The 27,277-nt window shown below is 54.2% G+C and overlaps 8 protein-coding genes across 8 annotated transcripts in view; 2 read left to right on the top strand and 6 right to left on the bottom strand.

Moving 5' to 3' along the window:
• Window positions 1–2,414: 2,414 nt before the first annotated feature.
• On the bottom strand, window positions 2,415–3,432 carry VDBG_09377 (ubiquitin carboxyl-terminal hydrolase; the record flags this gene model as incomplete). Its single annotated transcript, XM_003000136.1, has 2 exons — window positions 2,415–3,349; window positions 3,411–3,432. The coding sequence occupies 2 exons, from the start codon at window positions 3,430–3,432 to the stop codon at window positions 2,415–2,417; spliced, it is 957 nt and encodes a 318-aa protein (XP_003000182.1).
• Window positions 3,433–4,297: 865 nt separating this feature from the next.
• VDBG_09376 (inner membrane protein yieG) lies at window positions 4,298–6,250 on the bottom strand (the record flags this gene model as incomplete). The annotated part of the gene is made up of 6 exons (XM_003000135.1): window positions 4,298–4,610; window positions 4,662–5,256; window positions 5,403–5,427; window positions 5,483–5,840; window positions 5,906–6,150; window positions 6,227–6,250. The coding sequence occupies 6 exons, from the start codon at window positions 6,248–6,250 to the stop codon at window positions 4,298–4,300; spliced, it is 1,560 nt and encodes a 519-aa protein (XP_003000181.1).
• Window positions 6,251–11,847: 5,597 nt separating this feature from the next.
• On the top strand, window positions 11,848–13,869 carry VDBG_09375 (conserved hypothetical protein; the record flags this gene model as incomplete). The annotated part of the gene is made up of 4 exons (XM_003000134.1): window positions 11,848–12,253; window positions 12,302–12,569; window positions 12,634–13,136; window positions 13,187–13,869. 4 exons carry the CDS (start codon window positions 11,848–11,850, stop codon window positions 13,867–13,869), a joined length of 1,860 nt encoding a protein of 619 aa, XP_003000180.1.
• Window positions 13,870–15,126: 1,257 nt separating this feature from the next.
• Window positions 15,127–16,736, bottom strand: VDBG_09374 (G-protein coupled receptor; the record flags this gene model as incomplete). The annotated part of the gene is made up of 4 exons (XM_003000133.1): window positions 15,127–15,144; window positions 15,266–16,085; window positions 16,143–16,409; window positions 16,465–16,736. 4 exons carry the CDS (start codon window positions 16,734–16,736, stop codon window positions 15,127–15,129), a joined length of 1,377 nt encoding a protein of 458 aa, XP_003000179.1.
• Window positions 16,737–21,512: 4,776 nt separating this feature from the next.
• VDBG_09373 (predicted protein) lies at window positions 21,513–22,016 on the bottom strand (the record flags this gene model as incomplete). The annotated part of the gene is made up of 1 exon (XM_003000132.1): window positions 21,513–22,016. The coding sequence occupies one exon, from the start codon at window positions 22,014–22,016 to the stop codon at window positions 21,513–21,515; it is 504 nt and encodes a 167-aa protein (XP_003000178.1).
• A 459-nt stretch (window positions 22,017–22,475) lies between these two features.
• Window positions 22,476–23,567, bottom strand: VDBG_09372 (rRNA methyltransferase NOP1; the record flags this gene model as incomplete). The annotated part of the gene is made up of 4 exons (XM_003000131.1): window positions 22,476–22,534; window positions 22,594–22,727; window positions 22,828–23,255; window positions 23,310–23,567. 4 exons carry the CDS (start codon window positions 23,565–23,567, stop codon window positions 22,476–22,478), a joined length of 879 nt encoding a protein of 292 aa, XP_003000177.1.
• A 533-nt stretch (window positions 23,568–24,100) lies between these two features.
• On the top strand, window positions 24,101–25,371 carry VDBG_09371 (60S ribosomal protein L17; the record flags this gene model as incomplete). Its single annotated transcript, XM_003000130.1, has 4 exons — window positions 24,101–24,149; window positions 24,360–24,573; window positions 24,743–24,930; window positions 25,001–25,371. The coding sequence occupies 4 exons, from the start codon at window positions 24,147–24,149 to the stop codon at window positions 25,151–25,153; spliced, it is 558 nt and encodes a 185-aa protein (XP_003000176.1).
• Window positions 25,372–26,388: 1,017 nt separating this feature from the next.
• The window catches only part of VDBG_09370 (hypothetical protein), a gene marked incomplete at both ends in the record, with an annotated part of 2,497 nt that continues 1,608 nt past the window's right edge, over window positions 26,389–27,277 (bottom strand). Inside the window, one exon of the mRNA XM_003000129.1 lies at window positions 26,389–27,107. Coding sequence (XP_003000175.1) covers window positions 26,389–27,107 — 719 coding nt within the window. The remainder of the gene's footprint in view (window positions 27,108–27,277) is intronic.

Genomic DNA, 27,277 nt, shown 5'->3' with positions numbered 1-27,277 from the left:
TCCAAGAGCGAGCTGGGTGATGCGAAAGGGGGGGAGTGGGAGGGGAACACGATTGGTGCAGCCTGGTTGTACGACGTGATGAAATGGGTGAGCCAACCCGAGGAGCTGAAAACGAGGGCGCAGCTGAGCGTGGGAGTCTTATAGAAGTGAGATCCAACATGCCGACCAACTTCAGACACGAGGGGGGGTCAGGGCGGAGTCATCAGGATATGAAAAGTGAAATGCGGCACACCCATTTCTGAGGCGGTTGGGCACACCTCCATCAGAGGGAGATCAGTCACGCCGGGCAAGGTGAAGCGATAGGCTGCCTGGTTTGCCTGGCGAGAGACTCGAATGACAAGAGAAAGTGGAAAGGCGGTCACCCGCCCCAGGCTGAGCGCCTTGCTGAAGCTTCAACCAAGGATGTCCACACTTGACTTGCCAAGTTGTGTGCGGTGACTGACCGACACGCGAGAGCCAGAGAGACAAGAGGAAAGACCCGGCTGAGCAGGGAGGAGAAACATGTCGCGACAGATGCACGCAAGAGGAGACGCAATGCCAGACGCAAGACGGCAAAGCCAGTGGTGGGCATGCGCGGTTTTGGGACGCACCATGCAAGGCACTCGACCTTGCATCGAGGCTCCCCAGTATCGACAGCCTCAACATGTACGTCCGTCCCCTCTCACTGCCCGATTGCTCCAACCACGCGTTGAGCGGGCGGGGCGGTAGTGCACGATATGGCGGCATGGGAGACGCCTGATGCGCTTGTCTAGAGTGTCTTGGAGAGGATCACCTCGCAAATGGCGGCGCTGCTTCATTGACGGGTCCGATTAGCGGCTGCTGCACCTTGATTTGGGTCGATCTGGTGGGTTCCCAACTGGGCTCTGCCGTCATTTTCGAGTAGTACACCATACCATCAAGGGCCAAGTTGGACGGGGTTTGCGGGAGAAAAGCTGATCTGCTGATCAGGTGCCCGTCTTGGCAATCGGTAGTGGCTGCCACCCCGTCTCAGCTTACCCAACCCTGTTGATGGTGTTTTGGTAAGAATCGCAGCACCAGGAGGCCGCTTCGAGGCATTTGGGGGCCTTGTGAACACCCACACGCGTGGAAGGGCGTTGCCACCATGTGGCTCGGCGTATGGCGACGAGTCCGTATTCGCGGCCATCCGGGAGGTAGTGATGATGGGTACATGTGAGACGGGGGGTCGGAGGGTCGGAGTGCCGGGCCAGGATTGTGGGTGTGCGTGGGTGATCGACTGAGCAAGAGAGGACGGGGTTGGAAGGAGGGGAAGACGGCAAGACTTGGAATGAGCAATCAAGGCCACTTGGCACATGCACCAATCCTGCTGCATCTCGAGTGTGGAGGTTGGGCGATCGCGTATGTTCAAGCGAGAAGATACAGCCCGCCTTCATTCCTCTGTTGTTTTCTCTGCGACAACAAGGCGATCTTGATCAACTGCCCAACCAAAGACAGCATCTCACCGCCGGTCAGCTCATCGCACGTTGTTGCTGGCATTTCTCACTGTGGTCATTGGTGGGCACTGCGACCCACGACGATGAACATGTCGGTATACGGCTGACTGGTTTGCGACACGGGACGATAGACGGCACATGGCGACCTGGGCGGCGGCATGGACACAATGCAGCTGCGAACGAGTCTCACATATGGCTGCGGGCACCAGCCCACGGCTGGCTGTCTCATCGTGTTGGTCGCGGTCGGAAGGTCCTAGACTCTCACCAGAACATCTCTATCCCTCGTTCCATTCCAGCCATGTTCCGTACTTCTGAACGCTGTTCCAAACATTGTGGATGATGTGTTTGTCGTTTGGTGGAGACGCCAGCGTTGGAATTCATCAGATCTCAAATGTCGCACTCCGCTTCTTCAATTGCCGCTTCCCTGAGGAAGTCATGGAGCTGGAGCGCATTGACCATTGACGTGAGATACATGCCCCTTGTACTTATCCAGCGATTCTCATACAGCACGTCTGTCATGGGCAGCGAACCTACCTAGGTACCTTGAATCCAGTGATTCGAGGGCATTCGGTCTTTTCTTGGCGCGATCAATGATAAAGTGGTATTATTTTCGGATAATGTTCGTGAAAATAGCTTACGAATAATCGCGAATCTCCAAGCCTAGGCAATCCATCAAGTGCTGGCAACCGGAATGACTTCCGAAGCGAATGCTGATTGCACACCCACGTCCTCGACGAGGAATATCTTCGTCGCATGACAGACAAGCTTTGGACCTTGCTCGGCAAGAACGTTGACTGGACTTCCGAGCATTGTTTTCCCCAGACATTCAACCGATGGCTCAAAGTCTAGACATATCCAGGCGGACCATCACGATCACACCGTAGACGCAGTTCCTTCTGACGGTCAACAGGGCTCATGCAGGCAATGGGATTGCTATGAGCCGTTGGCTTTCCACAAGTGCGTTTAACCGATCATCTCCTCGTCTCCGTCTCCGCCGCCCATCCTCCTCCGTAACCTCGTGGCGTCTTCGTCACGTTTCCTTCTCTCCAGGCCCTCCTTGATCCACGCCTCGTAGGCCCCATTACCCGCCTTGACCTTCTCGCCAACAACCCCCTTCATGACCTCTCCGGCGAAGCCCACGAAGTTATGCCTGCGCAGGGCATTCTCCCACTGCCACTGCCGCCTCTTCTCGGACTCGCGCGCAATCGTCTCCTGATCTCCAATCTCTGCCGCAGCGATCCTCGGGTCCCTGACCATAGCCAGGACGTTGAATCGAATCTCACTGCTCGCATATGTGGCTACGCGGTCTGATAGGATGCCTGATATCTTGACGGGAAATTCTTCCGGAGTGCAGTCGCCATGTGAGATGGGTGCTGGCTGCAGTCCGTCAAGCTCGTACAGCTTGCCTCCAATAGACGAGTAGGCGACAAAGTGGAACGCGTCCTCGCCACCCTCGTCGCCCCTCTGCGTCTCGTCGACGAAAGGGCTGCTCTTTGCGAAGCTGTTATGGACCTCCCGAATGAGCTCCGAGTTGCTCAGGGCCTCTCCGCGGAACTCGGGTGGTAGGGCCATGGCGAATTCACGGAACTCGCCCAGGCGATCACCGATATCGACTTCATCGTTCTTGTTCATGACCACTGACAGAAGGGCCTGGGTGCCGCAGGCGTTCTGAATGGTCTGGCGCGCAAAAAATAGACTTTCGGCGGCGTCCTCGTCGTAGGACTCTTTGGGTCGCGGAGGCAAGCCCTCGGAGGGGTAGCGGAAAAGGAAGATGATGCCATAGACAGGCTGAAGCGGAGCAAGGTCGTCAGGTGAGAGAGTAAGGAGCTCCTCGAACTGGACCCCTTTGACACCGAGATTCTCGAGGAGATAAGTGAAGACGCCGGCGTCCGACTCGACTGCGAAGAGGTACTATGTCAGCGAAGTATTGGAGGAGAAAAGCGAACGGCGGTGGCATACTCGTGTTCCACCCGCCACTCATCGTGTCGTAGGCTGCGAAGGAAATGACCTAGGTTCGTATCGTTGTGGAGATGTTTATCGCAGATATCCTCGCTGATGCTTCCTGGAAAAGCCGCGCTGTTTATTTCAGCTTTTCTTGCTGCAAGAAAGAACGTTGCATGGGCTTGGAGAAAGCAATTCGTCCGCGATTGAGGTTGGAAACGGGCGATCCACCGTCCAGGCACATCATGTCGCGCCAGACAGAAGCTCTGGTGGGTCTGGGAATTCGAGCAAGTACGGCGGGCTAGAAGTGCCCAATCTTCATCGATTGCGTCACTTCCGTACCGTCCTTGCACCTCATTTTGTGGGCTTCGCAAGTGCCATCTTAGCTCATGCCTGAATATTAAATGTCGATGATTAGTCAATGATGAGTTCCCGTCGGCATTCCGTCTCGACTATCCGCTCGAGTCCCCTGACGTCGCCCCCTGTACACCGGAGACAGAAAACTCATCAGTCCTGTTGTTGAACCTAGCAGTCCGACATCAACCAGCTACGAGCATGCAGTCACCATTCCCAGAGGTCTAGAACCGGATATAGGGGTTCTCACGTAGATCCTACGATTGCACCATGGTGACAATGTTCGTGGACAACATTACTTTGAGATGCTCTAGCTATTGCGTGCAATAGACCGCCACCAGATGTCTATCTACAAGGTTCTGAGTCTCTCGCAAGGGCTGTTTTGAGCTCCCAAAAATACAAACTCCGAATCATCGCACAAGCCGAATAGTTTCTGGTCAACCTACGGCGTCCATTGGCCCATTCTTGTAGCTTTCAGCTTGCATCTCAAGGTCACTGTGACCGTCTCGTCCCAACTTGGTGCCCGCAACAGACTTCCTGCTTACGTTCTCTCAGTGCATTGAGCGAGGGGTGACAGCCCGATGGGGGGAGGCCGCGCCCTCACGATTGTCGTCGTAGGCACTTTCGTGTTCTTGTATGGTGGACCGTTTGCTGACTTCATCGATCTCATCGGGGGCGTCGTCAGAGCCTGCAATGCAACCTTTGTTGCGGACAGCCCGGACGAACCAGGGCGGTTTACCCATACCATAACCCTTCCAAGACCAATACTCCTTCGAGTCGTAGTCACGAGGCTCCAGGCGTCGTCCGCTAATATAGACGGTCAGTGCAATGAGGCCGTTGAGTACCGCATAGACGAAAACGCCCCTAGAGTAAACATGTTAGTTCATGAGCGAGGAACGAAGGAATCACACATACGCTATGAGACCATACGCGACACTGTAGGAAAACGGAATAAAGGTCATGACGACAAAAGACGGAAGAACGTCTCCCATGTATCGCCAGTTGATCTGACTGATTTGCCTAATCATCATGCAGCCAACAAGCACAAGGGTACAGCCTGTAGCCCAGGGGGGAATCGACGCAAAGATAGGGGCAAAGAATATAGACACCAGGAAACAAAGTCCAGTGACCATAGCTGTAAGTCCTGTGCGGCCGCCCTCAGCAATGCCGGCACCGCTTTCAATAAAAGCTGTGACAGGCGAGCACCCGAACAGCGCACCGATGGAGATGCAAATGGCGTCGCAGCAGTAGGCAATTGTCGAACGAGGAAAATCGCCATCAGTGGGGTCGACAACACCACAGAACCGAACCATTGAGTAGAGAGTGGCTGTAGCGTCGATGATGTCAACGTAAAGGAACGTGAAAAGGGCGACGGAAAAGTGTGTCTTGTCTGCCGATATGTCCCAGTTCAGCACATTGAGGATGTGCTCAATAGGGTGGAATGTGACGATCTGCTTGAAGAACTCAAAGCGTGCCTCGCCGTCTTCGGTATACGGGAAGTAGGTGATATCTGTGTTGCGACTTTCAGGTGGTTAGTATATGTCGAAGGCGTAGATAAAAGAAATACCCACGGCCATGACAGGATGGATACGAGGGCGATGCCGATAATCAGGGCATATTTGACCCGAAAAGACATCAGGTAGGCAGTGACAATACCGCCAGCGAATACAGCCGTCCACATCTGCAGTTTTGTCAGTCAATCAATTTGTTGATTCCATATGGTCTAAGTCACTAACCTTAGGGCTTGACATTATGCCACCGTCGCACATCTGAGTCAGTGGGTTAATCTGTTCTATCGGACATCCAGCAATGGCCAGAGGGGTGGCCTTGAAGCCTCCAGTTATGGCACCGATACCTGCAGCATACGAGAGACCAATCTCTGTGAGAAAGAAGCCAATGCCGACGCCTGTGGCGGTCTTGATAGTCGCCGGGATCAGTTTGACCAGCCATTGACGCAAGCCGGTCAAGGCAAGAACGATGAATATAAGCCCTTCGACGAAGACTGCCGTAAGCGCTACCTCGTAAGAGATGCGGCCTGAACCATTGGGTCCCACGACTTGGAAGGCAAAGTAAGCATTCAGGCCCATTCCGGGTCTGAACTCGCATTAGCCGAGACCTACTATAGGACTGCAGAAGGGAAAGAGTAGAAAGAGACTTACGCCAGAGCGACGGGAAGGTTGGTCATAAAGCCGAAAAGGAAACTTGATAAGCCTGAGATCGCAGCAGTAGCGGTGATAAGATCGAGACGAACTCCTGAGGGTCGTAGGTAAGCGTATGCCACCCAGTCAAACCGAGAGTTTGACGTACGCTCCTTGCACTTCTTGTACGAGTCAAAGCTGTCGCAGGAGAGGCGATCATCCTGGTCACAGGGGCAGGTGCCCCCAGTTTGTGACAGAATGATAGCCTGTAGCAATTATCCATCAGTGTTAGAGGAGATGCAGTCGAAACGAAACACGGCCATAATCATTGGATCTACTTACATTGACGGCAATAATGTAGGCCATGGTGGCAAAGGTCGTGAATCCTGCTCGAACCTCCTTGAAAAAGGTCGCGCCAGAGACCTCTTTAGGCTGTGAAAGTCTGGGTCAGCATGCACACCGAAGAAAGTGATTATAGACGAGAGGGTAAGTGAATGGAAGAAAGATACATGGCCGCTACCCTCAAGACGGAAAATACGTCCAAAGGTACTCTTTCCGATGCGCCTGTCGGCTCTGTCAAACATGTTCCCGACGCGGCGAAACTGGATCTTTATGCGAGCCCATAACGTTTGCTGCTGGGCCGAAGGGGCCTCGGCGTGCTCGAGAGGTTCCATGACCGAAGACTGGATCTGCTTTTCGAGTCACAAGATGAGGGTCTTGCTATTGTTGGAAGGTAACTGACGTGGTTAGGGTGTTATCGACTCGAATGACCTGGTGCGTAACAGTGTTTGGTAGGGGATGTGCCCAGGACGTCGGAAACGGTTGTTCTGACGTTAACGAGAAGTGGCGAGATAGTTTCTAGCCAGGTGAGAAGATCGAACCAAGCGTCAACACAGGCCAGGGATTAGGTGAAGCAGGAGTCCAAGACGACCACGTCTTGCATAAGACGAAGGAAAGATGGAAAAAGGACACTGGACCAGGAAAAAACTAGTAGGGGCACCTAGTTTGCCTCAGACTTGTCCTTTCTGATTGTACGAGTGACTCGAGGGGAAAGGTGCTCGCTTGGAAGACGAGAGGGGGTGGTTGAGGAAGGCCTTGGACACACAAAGTGAGTACACTGGGAAAACTCGTGTGGAGAATCAAGTCGAGAAGGTGAGAGGAAGGAGAACCCCGGAAAGGCGGGTACCGCAATATGCTTCCCTGTCGCCAAAGCTATTGTGGCTGACGCTGTTCAAGGCTGGGGAGGAGCAACCGACGATGCGGCTTGGTGAGAACACGACCAGGGGTTTCAGTAAGGTAGGCAACGGCGGAATGTCGCGGAACCGCTTGTAAGTGTGCTGGCATCATGAAGGCTGCGAACGATTGAGGATTCGTTGTCTGACAGGAGACAAAGCAAGGGCATGATTGGACGTAGACAAGAAGGTTAATAAAAATGTCAGCTGCTCATCTGAAGACAAGACCGAAGCCCACGACCTGTAACATGTAATTTTGAGGCTTTTCCTCCAGGTCCGGTGTCTCAATATCCTTTGATGGACAAGGAAATGCTCATTCGACTACCCATTGCCTGATCACCGTCAAGTTCACTCATGAAGAGAACCCATGCGCATTATGTACTCATCATCGCGAGTCCCTGACGGCCAAGCTTAAGCAATCATCAAAGACGACCATGTTGGTCGTTGACTGTTGCCTTGAATAGGGGACAGAAGCCAAGAGAGCGGTCTGTCCCAGGACCAATGACTTGCTTCGAGAAATGTCGAGCATGTCTCATGAGCTGCGAAAGCTTTCACGAAGCGCCACCTCTGTGAATAACCTTGGCTTCATAGATCTAGTCACTTTACCTCAACAAGCAATGTGCAGTGGGCGCACACGAGAGTATGTCTTCGAGCTCAATTCTCAAGCCTGATATAGACCGCGATCATAACGATGCCGTTTATGGCCGCGGCTCCAAGATCTTCTGGATTCCACGGCCGCAACTGCAGCATTGCTTTCTTTTTTGCTTCCGAGCAACACGTCGTCCTTGATGTGCAAACCGACAGCATCTCATCTCCCGCCAGGCGTCAAAAGGCCACACAAGGGCCAGCATGAATGCTCGAGAATCTTTGTGTTCCCTTTGCTTTAAAACCCGGTCTTGGCTGAGCCAAGGGGTAAGCAAATTGAGCTCTGCAAGTCTGCAACTTGCCATACTCATGTCGTACACCTCGGACGAGACATGTCTCCCGGCTCCATGATAGGGTCAGTTGAGCCCGGGTTGGCGGGAGTACGCATGAGACATGCGGATAAGCTTGCAAGCACCGAGATTTGGACTGTGGAAGCCGACCAGGGTCCCAGCCGCCGCCAGCTTCCTTCTCCTCTACGTCTCTCGACGTAGGTTGTTGTCGCTCAGTACCATGGCCATATCGATCCTGTAGTTTACTCCAAGGCAGCCGACTTTGCAAGTCATTGGTTGGTAGACAAAGGTCATAATCCTTACGAACAGTTATGTGTACACTCCTCAGCAGACACCTAAAAGATCTTGCCGCTCGATCTCGCCCCTATTCGCAGACTGCTTGGCAGAGACGTGCATGTCGGCTGTTCGAGTAATGAGTGTAATGTGATTTGCCCACGGCTTCTCTCTGCTCAAACAAATCTCTTTTGATTTCGTGCAGTCCAAAGACCATCCATCAATCCTGATGTACAAGTATGTGGCTAAGCAGACCAGATGCAAATTTCCCGCATGGCAGGGACATCTGACTGTCAGGACTTCGTAGCTATCCTTCCATGGGTTGGATGCCACGACCTTGGATGTCTCTGGCTGCTGACTGAGAAGTCCTCATGGTCCATCGAAGCCATCATCAGGTGCGTTCCTCGGGATGAAGCAATGATGGTGGAGTGCTGTTACGTTGTGAAAGTATGCTTTTGGGCAATTTGCGAGTTTGGGGTGAAAATTTGGGCGAAAGTCCCGAAAGGATACAAATTTCACTGCCGTTGAGATTAACATCAGTCCGAGAGCACCGGACCTTGCGTGAGCCTGCCCACGGTGTTGACATAGGGGACCTAAGCGAGGCAATCGCCACTGCAACTTCGGTGGGGGGCGCTATTCTTTCACGTGCCCAGTGGCTTGCCAACTTCATCTTTACCTTCTCGTCCAGACAGACTGCCATGCCCATCAGATCCGGAACATCTTTTCCCTTACTCCATCATCGAGAGCACACACAGGCATCTACAAAGGAAAAGTAAAGGAAAGCCCCACCACAACCTTTTGGGTATCTGTACACAATCATCCATGCAGTAATTCGGGCCTCCATAAACTCCCTTCAGTCTGTACTTGCCTGGGCAGGTATAATGATGCTTGAAGCTTCTGCGATCTCAAGGAAATGTATTCGGTATCAGTCTGTATCAAAACTGAGCGTCTTCCAAGCGAGTTTTTTCGTCGTGGCCCTGCTAATTAAACCTACCGTCGCGGGGTCCAAAGTAAGCTCTGAGCGATCTTCAGCTCCATCGTCTATGAACTACGCCGACTGCCCCCAACTCTGTTCTCTCAAGGTCTTGCGTCATCAGCACGGCTCAGGTGGATAAGGCTGGGCAAAAGAAAATCGTTTACGTTTCTGTTATGGGCAGCGAGCCCGTCGATGGAGATGCCTACCTGGGTATGACCCGCTCCCATCTGGTCCGACTAGCCAAGCTGGTTGTCTGCCGCTTATAGGACAGCTTGGCAACGCGGAAGGCAGCCTGCAGTGTTATCGAAACCAGGACGAGCAAACAACTTCGTCCGTTTCGATCATTACCGCATGTTACTCGAGACTGTTTAGCATAAAATCTCCACGCGATTGAACGTCCTTCCTGTGATGTTGCTCGCATTGCAGGCGATAGTCTGGAGAATTGACATGCGCCTCTAAGGTTGAACTCCAGTCGCCATACAGAGGCGTGACCCAAGTGTCCCGCAATGAGTACACTTACTCCATACACATGGCAATAGGTCTTTGCCTGGCCCACGGCTAGGACAAGGCCGAGCTTCTTCATGCCTTTCCTTCGAAGTCGATAGGTGTGCTGACAGAAGGTTCTCCAACCATCTGTGCGAGGATAGTCGGTGTCAACCCGAAGCGTGATATATGCAGGCGAGGAACGGAGCCGGATTTCTAGTGGCGCCTGCTCAACTCAGCAAGGAAGGGACAGGTGTATGTTGATGCCTGTTTTACTATCCGTCATGGGTCAGTGGTGGTGCCACTCGATTGATGTGGTGCATTTCGAAGGCTAGTGCCATATGAATGTATGCCCTGGAGTAGAATTCGCACGATTCTATACTGAGTGTTCTGGACGATATATGATTACTTACTCTCTGGGTGCCTGAACGCTGTCCTTCATACTTCACATATAGAAGCACGGCAGGACCGCCTGAGACCCCTCGCCACGGCTGATACTGGTTTCAAGGTTGCAAGTCGCTTCATGCACTCTTCCTGGGGCCAATCAACGACGCCTTGGTCTCACACAGCTCAATTTGGGTCATATAACAAGAGATAGCAGATTAGATTGACGGACATGGCTGACCGTCTCGACCAGGGGACCAGGATCATGGTGGTAACGCAATAAGGTGCTTAAGCTGGATCAGGCAGGGTGCTCCAGCTACAAAGGTATTCGGTCTTACGCAAAGACCATCCACTGGCTGCGGCATACCATGGCATGTTCGACGTCGCACTTATATTCACTCGGCCCTCGCCCCCCGCAAGCCTAATAGCGTGTGTGAGAGGCAACGGAAATACACTTTAGCGTGGGACTACGAAGACGTCGGTAGGCTATTGGTCAAGTTGATCGAATCTCAACTGGAAGAAGCTCACTACCCCTTGGCTTGTTGCATGTTCCTGAGGCCAACGAGCGGTAGGGCACCGTTCAACTTGTTTGCACACGGAGGTCAGTAGGGCACACATGCCACTGAGAAAGCTCTTTACTTCCATATTGTGCCGCGAACACATCGCATGCGAACCTCTCCATGGTGATTAGCTTCCTGTCGATTTCACTGTCAAGGCAGTGATTGAATGGGCATGGAATCCCAGCACTGACTACGCAGCGATGAGTCAATAAAGAGGCTAGCATCGCCTTGGGCGTCACCCTCCTTCCATACCTACCTGCCTAGGTATCTACCTAGTCCGTACTTTCCTCACTGCCCCTTTTCCGCCCTGTGAGATATCCAAACCCTCCGCTGCTCTTGCCTCAGCAGTCCATACTGGGTATTGTCACAGGCTCTGATACACTGGTGGCGTTCTACTTCGGCGAAACGTCCCCTCATCCCCTCTCTTCCTGCTTTCTTCCTCGACAGTCATCTTGAACGTATGTTGTGACACACCTTTCCATCTTCTACTCGCAGTTCTTATTCCGACCTGCCTTACGAATCTTCATCCTCTACATCTGCCGGTGCCGTCCGACCCAAGCTGTAGTTTGAGCAACGACTAGCACTCTCGGTCTTCCGCATCGACTTCTCAACTGACTCCCGTCCCCTGCAAGGTGCCTTCGCTCGTTGCTGGGGAGGGGGAATGTATGTCACCAGCGAGCTTGTGTTCCACCCCAACGCGCCCCAGTTGGTCCTGTCAACAGCATTTCAATCTCTTCTTTTCAATGCTGACGGCGGTACCCAACTTTTTTCGACAACCGCCCATACCTGAGCATTTTATAACCAAGGCAGGCACCGGTTCCAGCCTCGTTACTGCTGTACTTGCCGTCTACACAACCCTGTGTATAAGGGTCATTCAATCGGCAAACTCTTACTTTCTGGACCATTGCAACGTCTCTACAGACAGATACAACAGCTTTCGAACACACATTAATATCAGCAGCTCTACGAAACCCAACATTGGGAGCCAAGAGTCTGTGACCCTCCTAGAATTAATTCAATCGTCTGCCCATCAACAGAACCAAGCTTCACTTACCATCTCTATCTGCCTTGCGAAGCTTCCAGAGCCCTTTTCGCAGTAGTTTCCACCTCGATCGGCAACATGTGGGAAGTGGTATGGACAGATCCTGACAAGGAGTCACGGAGGGAACACCGTGAGAGGAAAGCGATACAGAAAGAACAAAAGGATAAGGACCGAGCCACTACAGGATCCGTCTCTACCCGCAGCGTCTCCCCCTCGGAGAATAGGACCTTCGGCTTCTTTGGATCTAAGAGCTCGAAAAGAAGCACCACGCCGAAGCCTGAGTCGTCCTCGCCGACACTGGCGAGCTCCACTGACGACAGCAAAGTACGACGCGTCTCTTGTCTGTCTTCGACTTCTTCTACTGCCGCATCACCCCCCACTTCGGATCTTCTGCCAGCTCCCGTAGCTTTCTCTTCCTCGGCAGATCCATTAACGTCTCAGCTTACGGAGTCACTCCACGACTCCCCGGGGTCATCAACCAGAGGTATGTTTCTTAAAACACAGATAGTTTTTATGCAGCTTATATGCTCAGGTCTTCTTGACTCTGTGTTTTCGAGATGGACCGATACGTCACTTCCGCCAGCCTCACCAAGCACTACATCTATCGCTGATTCAACCACCAAGACGACGCACTATATTCAAACAATTGGCCCTTCATCCTTCATCACAAAAGACACCAAAGTCACCGTCAGCCCACGAACTTGTGGAGATGATATTGCCGGTGTCGTGTCAGTAGTCAGGATCTCCGCAGATCCCGTCAGAGAAGCTCCTCCGACACCTCCTCGGTCACCAGCTACACTGTGAGTGTTCTCCGAGAAACATACTCATCTTGTGATACGTATGAACCCGGCTAAGCTTGCTGAGTACCAGTATCTCGATGAACGCAGACACACCAATCAGTCTATTTCCCGGACATTTCTCGCCACCCCCGAAAATATCTATTGCGCGCGTTCCGTCCTGGACATCCAAGTTCAAACCCAACAATCCTGATGCATGGAAACCTCCCGACGCCTGGGATTGCGTGCCTTCACCAGAGACTCGGGCCTCCACGTTCGAGAATATCATGGAGGATCCCACAGAAGCCGAGGAAGGAATGTCGCTGTCGCTTAATTTGAGCGGCGTCCAGCGAGAGGTCAAAAGCATGGCCGTCGCAAGTCCAGAAACCCGACTCGTGCGTTTGACAGAATCATGGGGTGTGTCAGACGAAGCCAACTTATACAAAGAGCTTGAGATGGAGAAGAAACGATGGATGCTCTCGTCTCTTGACAATCTTGACAAGCCCGTTGACATTGACCCTGCGAGGCACGTTCCATGGAAGATTACGACTGCGAAGGCCAAGAAGGTGCTAGCTCTATACGAGTCTCAAGGTCGACAAAATCCTCATCTGAATCATTGGATATGAGCTGACGGAGACTAGCAACGACATCATACCTGGCTGCTCTTCACTACACTAAGAACATCTACCATATGTCGCCCACACCACTGTCGCATAGGCTGTTCCCGAATATTCACCCGGTTGCGGTTCCAGCCATCTCGCCATCGACATTCCCTGTAGGCCCTGGCCTGTTTGGTGCAGTCTACTCACTTAGTCTCCCGTCTCTGGTTCCATCTCCTGATGTTCCAGCCATACTCAAGAGCGTTCACCGTTGTCTATCAATGGGTGGTGCATTTCATTTGACGCTCATCGACCCGTTACCTTCTACTACAACGTTGGGTCCCCTGCTTCGAGCGTGGCTTGACGAGCATCTCCTTTTCAATCTTGAGCGCAACTTTCGTTGTATGAATCCGAGCAAGCTTTTCCCCATCTGGTTGGCAGATGCTTCGCTTCGTGCTGAGGGCAGTACCATCACCACGGTGAAGTTCCTCGCCGTTGCGTCGACTGACCCTGAAAGGGTTGAGGCTGAGGGACTGAGACGGTCTGAAAGGTCTGTCAAGCAAGAGCTACGTAGCCTCGTGGGACGGCTGTTGTGGACGGACGTTTGGGGTAATTACATCGCGGCGGATAGCTGGTGGTGGGATGACCCTGCGATTGTGCAAGAGTGCCGGCAGATGCGGACCTCCTGGGAATACTGTGTGATCGAGGCTGTCAAGGATGTGTAGTTGTGATTGACTGCTGATCGTATTTGACCCAACCACGCGATCGTTGGGTCACAAGAGGGATTTGTAATTGTTGCGTAGGTCGAGCCCATATACACATGTGAAGGATACTGAAGGCCGCAACGCGGTCAGGCGCTCAAATCCCGGCCTGACTCGGTAGCGGCTGATGTTACCGTACCTGAGCGCTGGGACTGGTCAGATCCCTCCATGGCCCGCAACAACCATGTTTTATGTCTAATAGCTAAACTATGATCAAAATGTCAAACTTGCTGAAGTGCCATTACAATGGCAGTTTTGATCTGGACCGTCACAGTGCCCAAGCTATAGTGGAGTCAGCGGCACCCCTGATTCTTGTGACATGTCAAAAATGCTCTGGATTTCACGGTGAGTACAGCCGTCTAACCTGAGCAGCTCTTGCCATGTGTCGAGACGGATACTCCGGGTCGAGGGCCTCTCTGAGTGTGGCATATCCTCCCATTTTGTGCCCGGGGATTCTTCACTCCAAGGCACTCCTTTTCTACGTCTTCACTGCCTTTTGACCCCGTACAGGGAGGGACCAAGGCACAATATGATGGCTTCCCGCCGCGCCACGCCTCTGCCGAAATCCCGAAGCCTTAACATTTCCTGTTCCGACATCAACCAACGGCTCGCATCTGACACGAGGCACGATGCGCGGCATTGAAATAGCCGTTCAAGAGCCCGCGAGGATACCCAGACGCTCATGAACCAGTCAGCACACGCAGAGTAACCTCAGAAACAAGTGGCACCTTTGACAGGTGGAGTCGCGGGGTAGCAGTCGCCTATCCGCGCTTTGACCCTCCCGCCCCCCTCGTCGCCTGAGTCGTGAGAGTTTGGGTCCGTCGACGCGACAGTGTGATGGGGATTGCATTGGCGAGTAGGGGATGAGTTCCGGTTGCTTTGTGAGACCTGTCGATCAGGGGTGCCGGAAATCGGTCAAAGTAGGCCGGCGGTTGTTATCTGAATTACTACCGAAATCCTCCCGTCCGCTGTCACAGGGCCTTGAATACTGATTTCACACACACACACACAAAGTCGGCAACGCCTCTTGACTGCCACAGAGGAAGGAAGCGTTCGAAAGCTCCGATGCAGAAGCAAGCATGGCCCACTCTGGGGCAAGGGATCGTCAGCCATGTCATCTCCTCAGGCACGTCAGCCATCATTTGATCACAATCGCCGAGGCGCAGACGGCCAGGCCTGGTTGAAACAAAGAAAAATGACCGATTTACTCCGATTGTGATTTTACAAGGCTTTCGTCCCCTGTTGCTCACCCTACTGACGTCAATAACGGGTATATGCCAACGCCGCAACCTTTAGAACCCAACCCAGTAATTGAATTTCTGCCTCCCATCATTGTGTGTTTCCTTCCGTCCGCTCATACTCTCGACATCCGTTGGTTTTCGCTCGACTCTGGCCTGCTCGGCTCGCTGTGCGCCAATTCCGTCATACTTTCCGTCTCATAATTCATCTTGGCTCCACGATCCCGACCACCCAGCTTGAACTGCTCGCCGCGGACGAAGCCGTTGCTGCTCGTCCTGTTGCTACGACGGCCTAGGCTCCGCACGTCTTCCCAGAAAAGCTGGCACGCCTTCCACGATGTGACCATGTAGATCAGCGCGTTCCAAAATCCCTGCAGCGGTAGGACAAAGGCACTCATGTACTCAAGCACTGTCGACGACCGGTGACCGTGAACGACCGAGTAGACACGGTTCGCGCTCGAGGGAATCCAGGTGATAAGGAGCGCTGTAAAGAACAGAATGGCGCACTTGGCATACGTCCACGCTGCATTGTTCTTTTCGTATGTGCGGCGGCGTGCATTGGGTGCTGCTGTCGCTGGGCGGGCGGCGCCTTCGGAGTTACCCTGGACAGGCAGCACAATGTCGCCTTGGCTGTCGCGCGGATGAGGACCGTTGGCCGTGATGCTGACCGAGTAGGCGTCCGTGTTGGGCATTCGCGGTGCCGTAGCCCCAAGGGCCGAATCCCGTCGCTCCATTGGCACCAGCCCAATAGCCCCTTGAGGTTGCTCGACAATGACTTCGTGCGTGATGCGTACTTCAGTTGTCTTCATCGACGCGAACATTTCGTTAAAGTTGGCGAGGCCTTCGGCGTCGTGAGAGCTGAAATCTTGAAGTTGTTTACGCTTGCGGTAAATGTCGCCTCCAGTGCGGATGTAGATGAAGAACGTGATAAGGATGACCAGCCTGTAAGCTATGTTAGATAGATGTCACATTGCCGAACAGTGAGTGAGGGTAACCAACCACACAGGGCCATAGAACGTCAAGATGCGCCAGATTTCCCACTGCCTGGTGACCCAGCACCACAGCGTTGCGTTACCATAGACCCTGTCGCCGTCGTCGTTCCTGACGAAGATGTAGGTCATGGCTGGGATTAATGGAATGCCATAGCAACAAATCATGTATGGGATTTCCATCCGCCGCAGCCTTTCGGCGTCAAACTTGTAGTAGAAAGTGAGATACACGTTAACGGCCATGGCCAGTGTCCAGAAAGCATCTGCGGGCATGAACCTAGTTTCAATTAGAACCACAAGCCAAATATATGAAGGAAAGGCAAAGAACTGACATCTGAATGAGGAATGCCTGCAGTTGACAACCAGGAGAATCGGGCGACCCGATATATGACCTGGCCATCAGCGTTCCGATGTTGGTAATGCCATTACCAAAGGAGGCATAGAATACCAGTCGGTTGATGGGCTTGTGAAATGCTTTGGAGCAGCAAAAGGTGATAATGATGAATAAACATCCCAAGAGAGAAAGGATGGAGCAGACACGCTCGACAATGCTGAGAGCATCCAGCGTCTCTTCGCCCAAGTTAACCTTCCTCGCAGTGTTCATTGTGGCTGTTGGTGGATGCTCGAACGCATGTGATCGAGAGAAGAAACGCGATGACTAGCCAGGGGAATGCAGGTAGCTAGTCGGCGCCACGGTTTCTGCTCGAATACGGACGAATTCTAAGCTGGCTTCCCCCCAAGTTGTGCACTGGCCGAGCCTCCGGGGTGAGCTGGCTGATATACCAAAGCTGACAGGCCCGTGAGCCAGCTTGTGGAAAGAGCGAGGGTGTGACTGGGCGATCGGACCTCGTAAGCGTCCAGGCGTCGTTAGGCTGGTGAAGCGGATCCCCGAGTAAAGTTGCGGGTATGGCTGCTGATCACTCACAGACGGGGAAGATCAGTTGCTCGATCAATCAAAATAAATTCTGGTCGGGATGGACAGGTCTCATCGCGTGCGTGGATGGACTTGGACAAACATAGAAAGGTAGGCCCAGACGATCGAGAAAAGATGACCCGCGCGCAGATATAATGGAATGATCTGGCAACGGAACAGGACAGGACACACGAATCAGTTCGACTCGGCCATCAGGACGAACTACGCCTGGGCAGGAGGATAATACGACATGAGCCCTCCTTTCTTGGCCTGGCCCATGCGTCAACATTAGGGGAGCATTGCTGGTGGTGTCCGGGGTACTAGAGTCGAGGAAGGAAACTGGGGTGAGGGGTTCGGTTTGTCTGGATAGAGGAGTGATCCTGCCGTTATCCTGCGAGGACTAGGGTCATTCGAACGTCCGTTTGGGACTTATCCGTCCTGGGGCAACGCATGGCATGGCATGGGATGCACATGTATGTGGCTGGCAGGGTTCAAGCTCCGTTCCACCGAGGGTTGCTATTGTCCCGGGATAGTACAGCCACGAACCATTGCCACAGACATGGAAGTGGAATATGCCAAGGAACGAACCGCAACAGACTGCTTTATGTGATGCCTCGTGTGGAAGACCAGCCCTCCTAGTCACGAAATCGTCAGGATGGTGGGATTCGCTGGGTTGAGTTGGAGTGGGGTCGCAGGCACGAGATAATGACCCTTTGCATCTTGTACCAGTGATTGCACGATGAAATGTTCTCTGGGTAAGCATCTCTGAACAGCCAGGGTGGGTAACCCACCGCTGATCTCCTGAAAGAATTGGCCTAGTGCCTACCGCTGATCGTAGAGGACATGGTGGACAGAAGAAATCGCGACTCGAGCGAGGAGGATGCCTGCCTAGTGTCGCTGGTTTCTTCAGCGCACGAGCAGGGGCGTAACACCCCCGTCAAGCCACGCAACATGGTGCCAGTCATGTGCAATGACCAGCCAACTGCTTGGTTGGTACGGCCACTCCGTGTTGCTCTCGGATTCCTCATTTAGAGTTGGTCATGGTGCTTCAGGTTAATATCTGAAGTGCAGTGAGGAAGACGCAACCAAGGAAAAATGCCGTGTGCGCCGATGCCCCCAGACCGAAGCCGCGTCGAACCCACGAAGAGGGAAAACCACCGCTCGGTCGCTCTCAAAAACCTTGAAGCCAAGCGTGAGTCGGGAGAGTGAATGAGTCCCCGGAAGCGGTGAAAATAATGCGACACGAATGAGAAATTGGGCTACCCATGCGTGTAATAGATACGGCAGGCAGCGAGTTGTTGTCGTGACCGAGGGAAAGCTGTGAGGAGATTTTCATGGTGTCTAGGCGGACACTTGACCACTTCAGACAACCTCGCCATCACGCAAGTCCAGACCTCAGACGGAGGACGGTCCTGAAAGGGGGGTCGGGGCCAGACTTGGGTTGCTTCGTCCACGTGGAGGACGCCACGGCATGGCTAGCGGTTGTGCCGGGTTGTTTGAGATGGCCGGAATGGTGTCGCTGATGCAGCTATCTTGCTTGGGCCTTCGCTTGCGTCGTCTGATTGCTTGACGAGTGGCTGGCTGTGATGCGACTGTGTTTTTGGGAATCGAGCCAGCCATTGGCCGCGTTGGGGAGGACGCCGAAGGGTTTTCGCCTTGCCAGAATCGTTCTTCTGCTTGACCTTGTGTGCAAGGAAGAGGATCCATGCGTACTCGCTAACCATGGGTGAACGTTGATTAAAAGTCGCCTAGGCCGAACGCCACAGGCGGCGCAGGCGGCGATGAGACGGGATGGGTTCGTCGAGGCACCAACAGACAGACCCATCTACATACACCCTTTTGCCGTGAACTGAGTCCGAGTTGCCGTCCCGGGCCCCAGTGGGTTGCACGTCGAGACGCTATCACTTTTGGCCTCCAGGGCTCGGCTCGTCAGTGTTTCTGAGCTGGAGAGGGTGTGGTGCCCAACCAGAAATCTACCTGGTCAAGGGCGGAAGCAGGCTGATGTGGTAGACGGGGATGACTGGGAGCAGGGAAGATGCTGCGGGGTCCAAGGTTGTGCCTGGCAATTGGGAGGTCTGGGCATGGAGCTGAGTCTGGGCAAGCTGGGGAAAGTGGAGGTGTGGCCAGCCCTCAGTCCCTTCCTACCAGGTACTTTTGGTAGGTCCTCTCCCGACAATTGTGGAGGCGATCGAGGAGGTAGTGCCCTGCTTGGGTACTTTTCCACCTGCACCTGCCCTCGACATAGTGGGTACGTACCTGATCGAATCACGACGGCAGGTTCTGTCGTCAGCAGCTAACGGCCAGCGACTGCCTCCTTTCCCTTGCCGTACCTGCATCTTCGAGGGCCAGAGTCCTGTGCTCATTTCTTCGATCCCCAAGCTCCAAACTATGACGGGACACCCCCTTTTCCTAGCCCACCATTGACCACTACCGGGCTTTTATCTCAGGCACGCGACGAGATTCCCGATCTTCCTTACAGTAATTTGTGATATTTGCTCGGAAAAACCCCTCCCCACTCACACGACACTACAATCTAGCCTGGACTTCGGTTCGGGACACGATCTGGCAGGCAGTACCTAAGTCTCTCGTGAGTCGTCAAGGCGAGGACGATGCTCGCCCGGTTTGTGGCCATCAGAGCACAATGCTGAACCGACCCTGCAGTATCCCAGCCTATGCAAGCGGGCGGTCGCCGTGCCGTCCGATGTGGAGACTCAGATCCTGCGAATCACAACTGAGCCGTCAGATCGCGAGTCACGTCAATCAAAAGCACGACAGGTGTTGTGACAATGTATCTCGCCATTGATCATCGGAGGGGTATGCATGCGCGGCGACCAATGCCAGATGTAGCATTTCTTTGCCTGCCAAGACAGCTCATCGCTTGCCAACCTCATTCAAGCTGCTCTAGGTACGACAAGGATTCTGCCTGTGCGCTTCCTGTATTGTCAGGGTTCATTTAGCCTTTGGCAAAAGCCTCTCCTTCCCCCTTCTCGGCCTGCCAAACTAGGCTGGACCGACTATTCAGCAAGCCACAATGCTGGTTGACGAAGAGCTAGCCCTGTGGACATGGTCGACGGCATGGCATGCGGGCATAATATCACGAAGCAGGCTAGCCCGGTAACCTCGATGCATGCCGGGTTTTCACGTGGCAATCATCTGTTCACAGCCCTTGCTAATTCATGCCATGCGGTCGTTTCGAAGGCAATTCCGTGTCGGAGAGCCATCATGACTGGCAGTCGTTCGTCCAATGATTTCCCGATGACATGAGCCGCTGCCTCGTTTACTCGAGGTTTGTTAAGCCATGTTGATACACAGCTTCTGCGGAAGCACTGTTGGCAATACAGCCACCGGCTGTCCTTTGTAGTCTCTAATCTGGTGCAAGCCCATCACAAGTAAATCTTAGCTGGCCACCATCAGGCTAAGTGATTCGGCTGAAGCCACCTCCGGTCCATTCACTGGACTACCTCCCAATTACGTCGTTTCTCGGGGAGAGGTTCCGTAGTGATGATATTCTCGTCACACTCTAGTTGACTTGTTGGTCCCCTCTGGTAGCTTTGATGATTCCGTCGAAGACATTAGAATGGCGTTGATGTTGTCAAACAACGTCACAATAAAAACAGGCGTCAATTCTAGCTCTATCTAAATGTAGACGGCCTTACCCATACTTTGCTGCGTGAAACAAGTCAACAGATCGTGTCTCGTGCCAACAGTGTAACGCCATTGTTAGCCTCCCATGCGATGCGATGCGCCGAGAACTATGTCTTTAAGCAAACCATCTCAGTTGATGAGATGCTCTCTTTCATTCACAAATATGAGACAAATGGGTCACTACCTCACAACGCCCGACTTAGTGGGGAGATATTCTGAAAGCATCGACTCATGGAGAGCCTTGTTCTTTGTCTACGCTTGGTTGTCTATTTACCAGTGGACACAGCTCGCGAGAAGCCTCATGACACTTTCGACCCCATCTTCTACTTCTTAAGCTTTGAGCCAAGTTCGATACGACCCACAAAGTGAGAACTTGGTCTATTAAGGAGCCACGGTCGCAAAGATGGGGCCGCCCGCGCTTTTTTCCGAGGTTGGAGAGTAAATGTATCAGGGCTGAATACCAAGCTCCCCGGATTCAACCCGAAAAGACGGCTATCAGACAGTCACAATTTCCGTCCAGCGATGTCTCCACGATCAGGCTTGACCAGGCATGGGCCTGGTAAAACCTTGGTGCCAGGTCAATCAACAGGCAGACAACAGAACCACGAGGCGACCCCAGAACAATACAAATCGGGCCAGAGCCAGCATCGTCTCGAAGGGAGATGGAATGAAGGAAGATTCACACATAAGCGTGGATCGGGTCAGACCCGCCCGAACCGCAACCGGCGCCCAGCCTCGTCTAGGTTGGATGCCCGTGCTCTCCACCGCGTCTACTCGGACGGCGACATGTCCATGCTGGCCGTGCCTCCAAGCCCTCCACCGTCAGACCAACCATCGCAAGAGTCCTTGCCCGACGCGAGACCCCGGCGAGGCCACGAGCAACGACAAGAACGCCGCGGCGGCCGCGAGGGGAAACACAGTCGTGGTGGCCACCCGCGAGAGACCCGGCCGAAACGTTCCCCAATCGATCTCCACGCCCACGCCAAATTTGACGGCGAACGAGCACGCATCCACCGGCGAAACCTTCAGTTGAAACACGATCTGAACAGGCTCGTCCAGCAGGCACGGTGGACTATCGATGACTGGGCTGAGGATGTAGATGCGCATGAGGGGCAGCCAGAGCCGATGGACTGGCAACCCGAACCTCTGACACTGGTGAGGATATGCGAGGGGCCGGGTCTCGGACTTGGGCTTGGGACGGGGAGCTGGGAGAGAGGCGAATGGCAGCAGAACCCCGCCAATTCTTGTCCCAGGAGAAGCATGAGCTGGAGATTTGGGGTTGAGCTCCTGGATGACATATCCTGACACGGAGACACGTCGTCTCATGAAGGATTTGTGACGCTCGAGCTGTCAGTGGACTCGTCTTGACCAGCCAGGTAGCTGCTGGGGAGACTACGTGTTGCCGAAATGGTCTGATGATCAGGCCTGCGAATCAGCAAGTCTTGTCGGACCGCGTTACCATCGGAAAGACGCGTGCTGTCGAGGGTTGTGTACCAGTTGCTCATCGGTCGTGGGAGCACTTGTCCGAGAGCACTCCCATTCCCATCGAACGTTCACTCCAAGTAGACAGAAGCTACGCATCATATGCTAAACGTCTTGAATTCGGCTGAAAATTTAGCTGAACGAGACAATCCTGAAACCTTACAACGCCTGCCCTTTGGTGAAGCCCAACCGACCCAAGTAACCGAGAACGCAAGAAAGCCGAACATCGTGGGAATCTCGCATGTCATGTACAAGTCAACAGCTCGCCCGCACGCAACCCTGCGCATCACACACTACACCAGCTTATTTTCCGTAACGGTTGTACTCAGCAGCGACCAGGCAATGGTCACGCTCGAAGGGCTCTGCATAAGATTGTTAGTCACACGCAAACTAATCGAGGGGAACGGGGAGTGGATCGTACCAAGTGTCAGCTGCTCCTTGGGGGTGATGCGCTCCGCGCGGAGCTTCTCGACCTCCTGAGCAAAGACCTTGGCGGGAGGGGCCGTGGAGTCGATACAGTTGGCCCTTGATGGAGATGAGATACCACCCGCCGACCTTGAGGAAGTGGTGGAGCGTTCAATAGCAACGATACGGGCCTGGTCGGGCTGGGCCACATCGGCGAAGATGCAGTCGACCATGGCATGATCATGCGTACTTGAGGGGCTGACGGGCGTCCTCGACAATGGGAACGACGTTGGTGCGCTTGGAAGCCATGCCGATCAGGTCGCGACCAGAGCGGGGAGAGAACTCGACGGCGTAGACGAAACCGGTAGGGCCGACAATGTCGGCAACGTGGGAGACGGAAGTACCAGAGGCACCACCAAGGTAGAGGACCTTGGAGCCGGGCCCGAAGTACATCCTGTCGAGACCACCGATGACACCGGCAGCCAGCTTCGAACGGAAGGGGTTCCACACGCGGTACTCGATCTTGGTGTTGGTGGTGGTGCCGTCCTCGTTGGTGACGGGGTTGTCGACGGAGACACGCTTCTCGCCGTAGACAGACTCGCCGGGAGTCAGGTTGCGGGTCGCAATGGCGTCCTCCTTGCCGCGGACAACGAAGATACCCTCATGGCGATGGGGCTCCTATTTCTCTGGTCAGCAGAGCACAAACGGGGCCAATCCACAGGCTCAACTTACAACAATGACCTTCTGGCCTCCCTTCTGGCCGCCAGCAGCGCCGCCACGGCCACCCCTCGGCTTGCCAACGCCGCCACGGCCACGGGCACCACCACGGCCACCACCACGACCACCGCGGTCACCGAAGCCGCCGCGACCACCGCCACGACCACCGCCGCGACCACCACGATCACCAAAACCACCGCGACCGCCACCGCGGCCACCACGGTCACCACCGAAACCGCCGCGGCCACCGCCACCGCCTCGGAAAGGAGCCATCTCTGCTGTAGGTATGGTAAGATGAAACAAAGCTTCAAGTAGATGTCGTTATCTCGACACCTCTGGGTTCGTCCGAGTGAATTGAGTGGGAGAGGACGAAAGTGGTGGATCTTGTCGTACTGCGGACAGACTGCTGCAGATAACAATCTGGCGGGTGAAATTTTTCTCTAGACTTTTTTCTTGTCGAAGCTGCAAAGAGGTCGAGAGCTCGGACCAAGCTCCATGCAGAATCCGACTTTGGTGGGGCAGCGAGATGATTGGCCTGCTCGGCACTGCGATTTTCCATATCCGTGATAAGATAAGCCTTCCCGCACAAACAAGAAGTGGGGCACAAAATCAATTTTCACTGGCCCCATGCCGGAAAGATGTGAGACCCTCTCCTCTCACGCACCCCAAAAACTCATAGGGTAGAGCCCTACAGTCGAAGTTGCACCCTTCCTGATTCGGTAAGCGAACCAACCAGCCCCGGCAGAGCAGAGCAGAGCAGGTCCCTCAAGCAACTTTTGAAATCTTCCTAACCTCAACGCCCAGTCCACCAAACCGAACCGTCGACGACCATCACCTCACCCAGCAATCACGATGGTGAGTGCCCTTCCAAGTCCCGGACCGACCATCGACTCGCAGCCGTCAAAGATTCTACATTTCCGGAAGGCCTCGCGTGCCTGCTTCAATTCAGGACCGCGGGGTCAAGGATATGGGAAGATTTTCGACTGGCAGACATGACGCGCTGGGAAGCGAACGAGAAACCACAACTGGCAGAGATATGGAGGGGCTGACACGGTTGCAACATAGGTTCGATACGCCGCCACCGAGATCGCGCCCGCGAAGTCGGCCCGCGCCCGCGGTGCCTACCTCCGTGTGTCCTTCAAGAACACCCGCGAGACCGCCCAGGCCATCAACGGCTGGAAGCTGGAGCGTGCCCTGACCTTCCTCGAGAACGTCAGGACGAAGACTGAGGCTGTCCCCATGCGCCGCTACGCCGGCTCTACCGGCCGCACCGCCCAGGGTACGTTGATATGATTTTTTTGACCCGCTTAACTTAGACGCACATGCAAGACTGTGGTTCTGCTGGGGTCGCGGAAGAGCCCACCAGCAGTACCCATCTGCAACATGAGCCAACGAGCAATCGCGGGTCAACTTGCCGCACTGAATGCCAATCGCTAACCCACTCCCAGGCAAGCAGTTCGGTGTCTCCAAGGCCCGCTGGCCCGTCAAGTCTGCCGACTTCCTCCTCGGCCTTCTCCGCAACGCTCAGTCCAACGCCGACGCCAAGGGCCTCGACACCGGCAACCTCGTCGTCAAGCACATCCAGGTCAACCAGGCCCCCAAGCAGCGCAGGCGCACGTACCGTGCCCACGGCCGCGTATGTTCCACCCCTCCCCCGTCACTCGTGCAACCACGGAGTCGGCGAATTTACTAACAGGCGCGTCTAGATCAACCCCTACATGTCCAACCCCTGCCACATCGAGCTCATCCTCACCGAGGGCGAGGAGGTCGTTCAGAAGTCCGAGGCCGTCGTCGGCCGTGAGCACCTCTCCTCCAGGCAGCGTGGTGTCCGCGCCCGCAAGGCCATCACCTCCGCCTAAGCGACATGATCTCTCCCCCAAACGCATCATTTCTCTTGAGGGCCCCCTGGTGATTTTCTGCCCGGTCGGGTTTTAGACAAAGCGAGAGGCAGGAGGGCCAGGTTCGAGGCAAGCGGAACAACAGGGCGGGCGTCGGTCGGGCGGGAAACGAAATTGCGAATAATGCATATGGCCTCCACCCTTATGCGTTGCGGCTCTCTTTCTCGTTCATTTGCTATGGTGTAACTGGGAAAGGCTATGGTGATTCATGGCATTTTAGGGATTGGCATGCGACAGACAAAAAATGCTCGTGTTCCGAGAGGGCTCTCCGAAATACACTGAAAGGCAAATGAATCATGACCTGCTGGCTCGCTCCTGTGAAGTGACGTGCCCCTTTCCCCGTGCCGCCGAATTCTTTCACGGGCTTTGTGGTCACGCTGTGTAGGCCTGCTTTCTTTTTAGTTGCCTGAATGGTGTTCCAATTGCCAAGAGACAGTCAGATGACAGCAATACTCATTCTGATGGACGACTACATCACCTCCGCGGCCACGTACTTCCTTGGAAAGCCAGACCTGATCTTAGCGTCCAAGTCTGTTCAACTAGAGCACGCTGTAATCACCACCAACATGCACACGGTATGGCTTGCAGGAGATCATCGTGGCAGGCACCACGGTCCATAAACATGCATTCTTCAAAGCATGGAAACAATGGCAGAGAATGGTGTAAATGAGACCTCCCTAAGTCGGTAGATACGTATCAGTCCCACGCCTCAATCAAGCCGAACAGAGATAGAGCAAAACTGGCAGTTGCTTTGGCCATGTACGCCCCCAAGCTCCGTCCCCTCATAATTCGTCATTCGCCCGTAAGTCATTGGATCCTTCGTGAGAAATCATCCAGGAGTCATGTGCACTCCGAGGCAATCCTTGCCTGCGTAAACCATTCTCAAACGCCGTGGTCCTCTGAGACTCCCATGGCCAGAGCCCCGTCCAGCCCTTTCCGTATTATATAGCCTACGAGTCTCTCGATTCTGTGTCTCCTCATCAAATCAAAAACCAGTTCCTCGCATTCAGCTGTCGCCAAAATCGAGCCGTCTCGTCTCATGCGACAGAGATGAGCGGTGCCAGGGCCGAGCGAATCATGGCCACCTGTATCCTTGACCGTATTGTCATCCAGGTTGAAGAACGAGCGAGAAGGGTCGTTTTCCGTAAAAGACCACATTTGACGGTGGCGGTATGTCGCCTTCTTTCAGAACGCTGCTACAACCCCGTGGGAGGCGGAGGCCTGGGTCCTGTGACAAAGCCGCTGAAACGACCACGGCCTGGTTCTACGACGCCATCCATCTGCGCATCTCTGATCTTTCTGGCATCGTACACGCCGGCCCATCCCTGCGTCATATTCCAAGTGGTTCCGAAGTGAAGTTCGTCATCCTCAGGCAGCATGTGAACAATCTTGGCAATGCCATGGTCGCCGCAGACCTGCATGAAGTTCTCGAGTTCCTTTTTTCGCATGGCGACGTCATGATCGGCCCAAGGTTCTTCGCTATCGATTGGGGTGATGGTGTTGACCTCGACGTGTCGAGCGTAACCGCACGACTTGAAGGATATGCTCTTCAGCTTGTAGAGACCACTCTTGCGCTCTCTTCTGAAAGAGTGCCCTTCAGGTAACCAAAGACGAAGCATCGGCCCAGATACCTTGGGTCGTCCGGCTGCAGGCTGGCCCGCTGCCATGCCCTCCACCGTCATCCCCGGCGTGAAGTGGTTGATGAACCCTGCCCAGGACATCTGGCTTGGGAGGTGGGAGCCGCTGCCTGAGCTTACAAAGATTGCATCGTCATCGGAGTCGCTCTCATCGACCTGGATTGGGGTTGGAACAGCCACCTGGTTGGCGGCGGCGGCGGCGGCGGCTACCGCGACGGATCCGAACACAACGGCTGGTTGGAAAGCAGGCTGCGTACCATCCATCGCCATTGTCGGCACTGGTGTCAACCGTAGAGGGCCAGTCAAAGACACACTCTCGAATTCAAGAGTCTCAGAGAGCTTAGAGTCATGGTACGAATGACCTGGTTCAAACGTGCGGAGTGTGTAGCAATTCTTGAGCGAGACATGTCGGATGTACGGTATAGTAGTATCGGACCACTGATGGCTG

This window comes from Verticillium alfalfae, genomic scaffold (assembly GCF_000150825.1).
Source record: "Verticillium alfalfae VaMs.102 supercont1.15 genomic scaffold, whole genome shotgun sequence".
Lineage (NCBI taxonomy): Eukaryota > Fungi > Ascomycota > Sordariomycetes > Glomerellales > Plectosphaerellaceae > Verticillium > Verticillium alfalfae.
The sequence above is the reverse complement of the archived record's forward strand: the minus strand, read 5'-3'. Positions and strand labels throughout refer to the sequence as shown.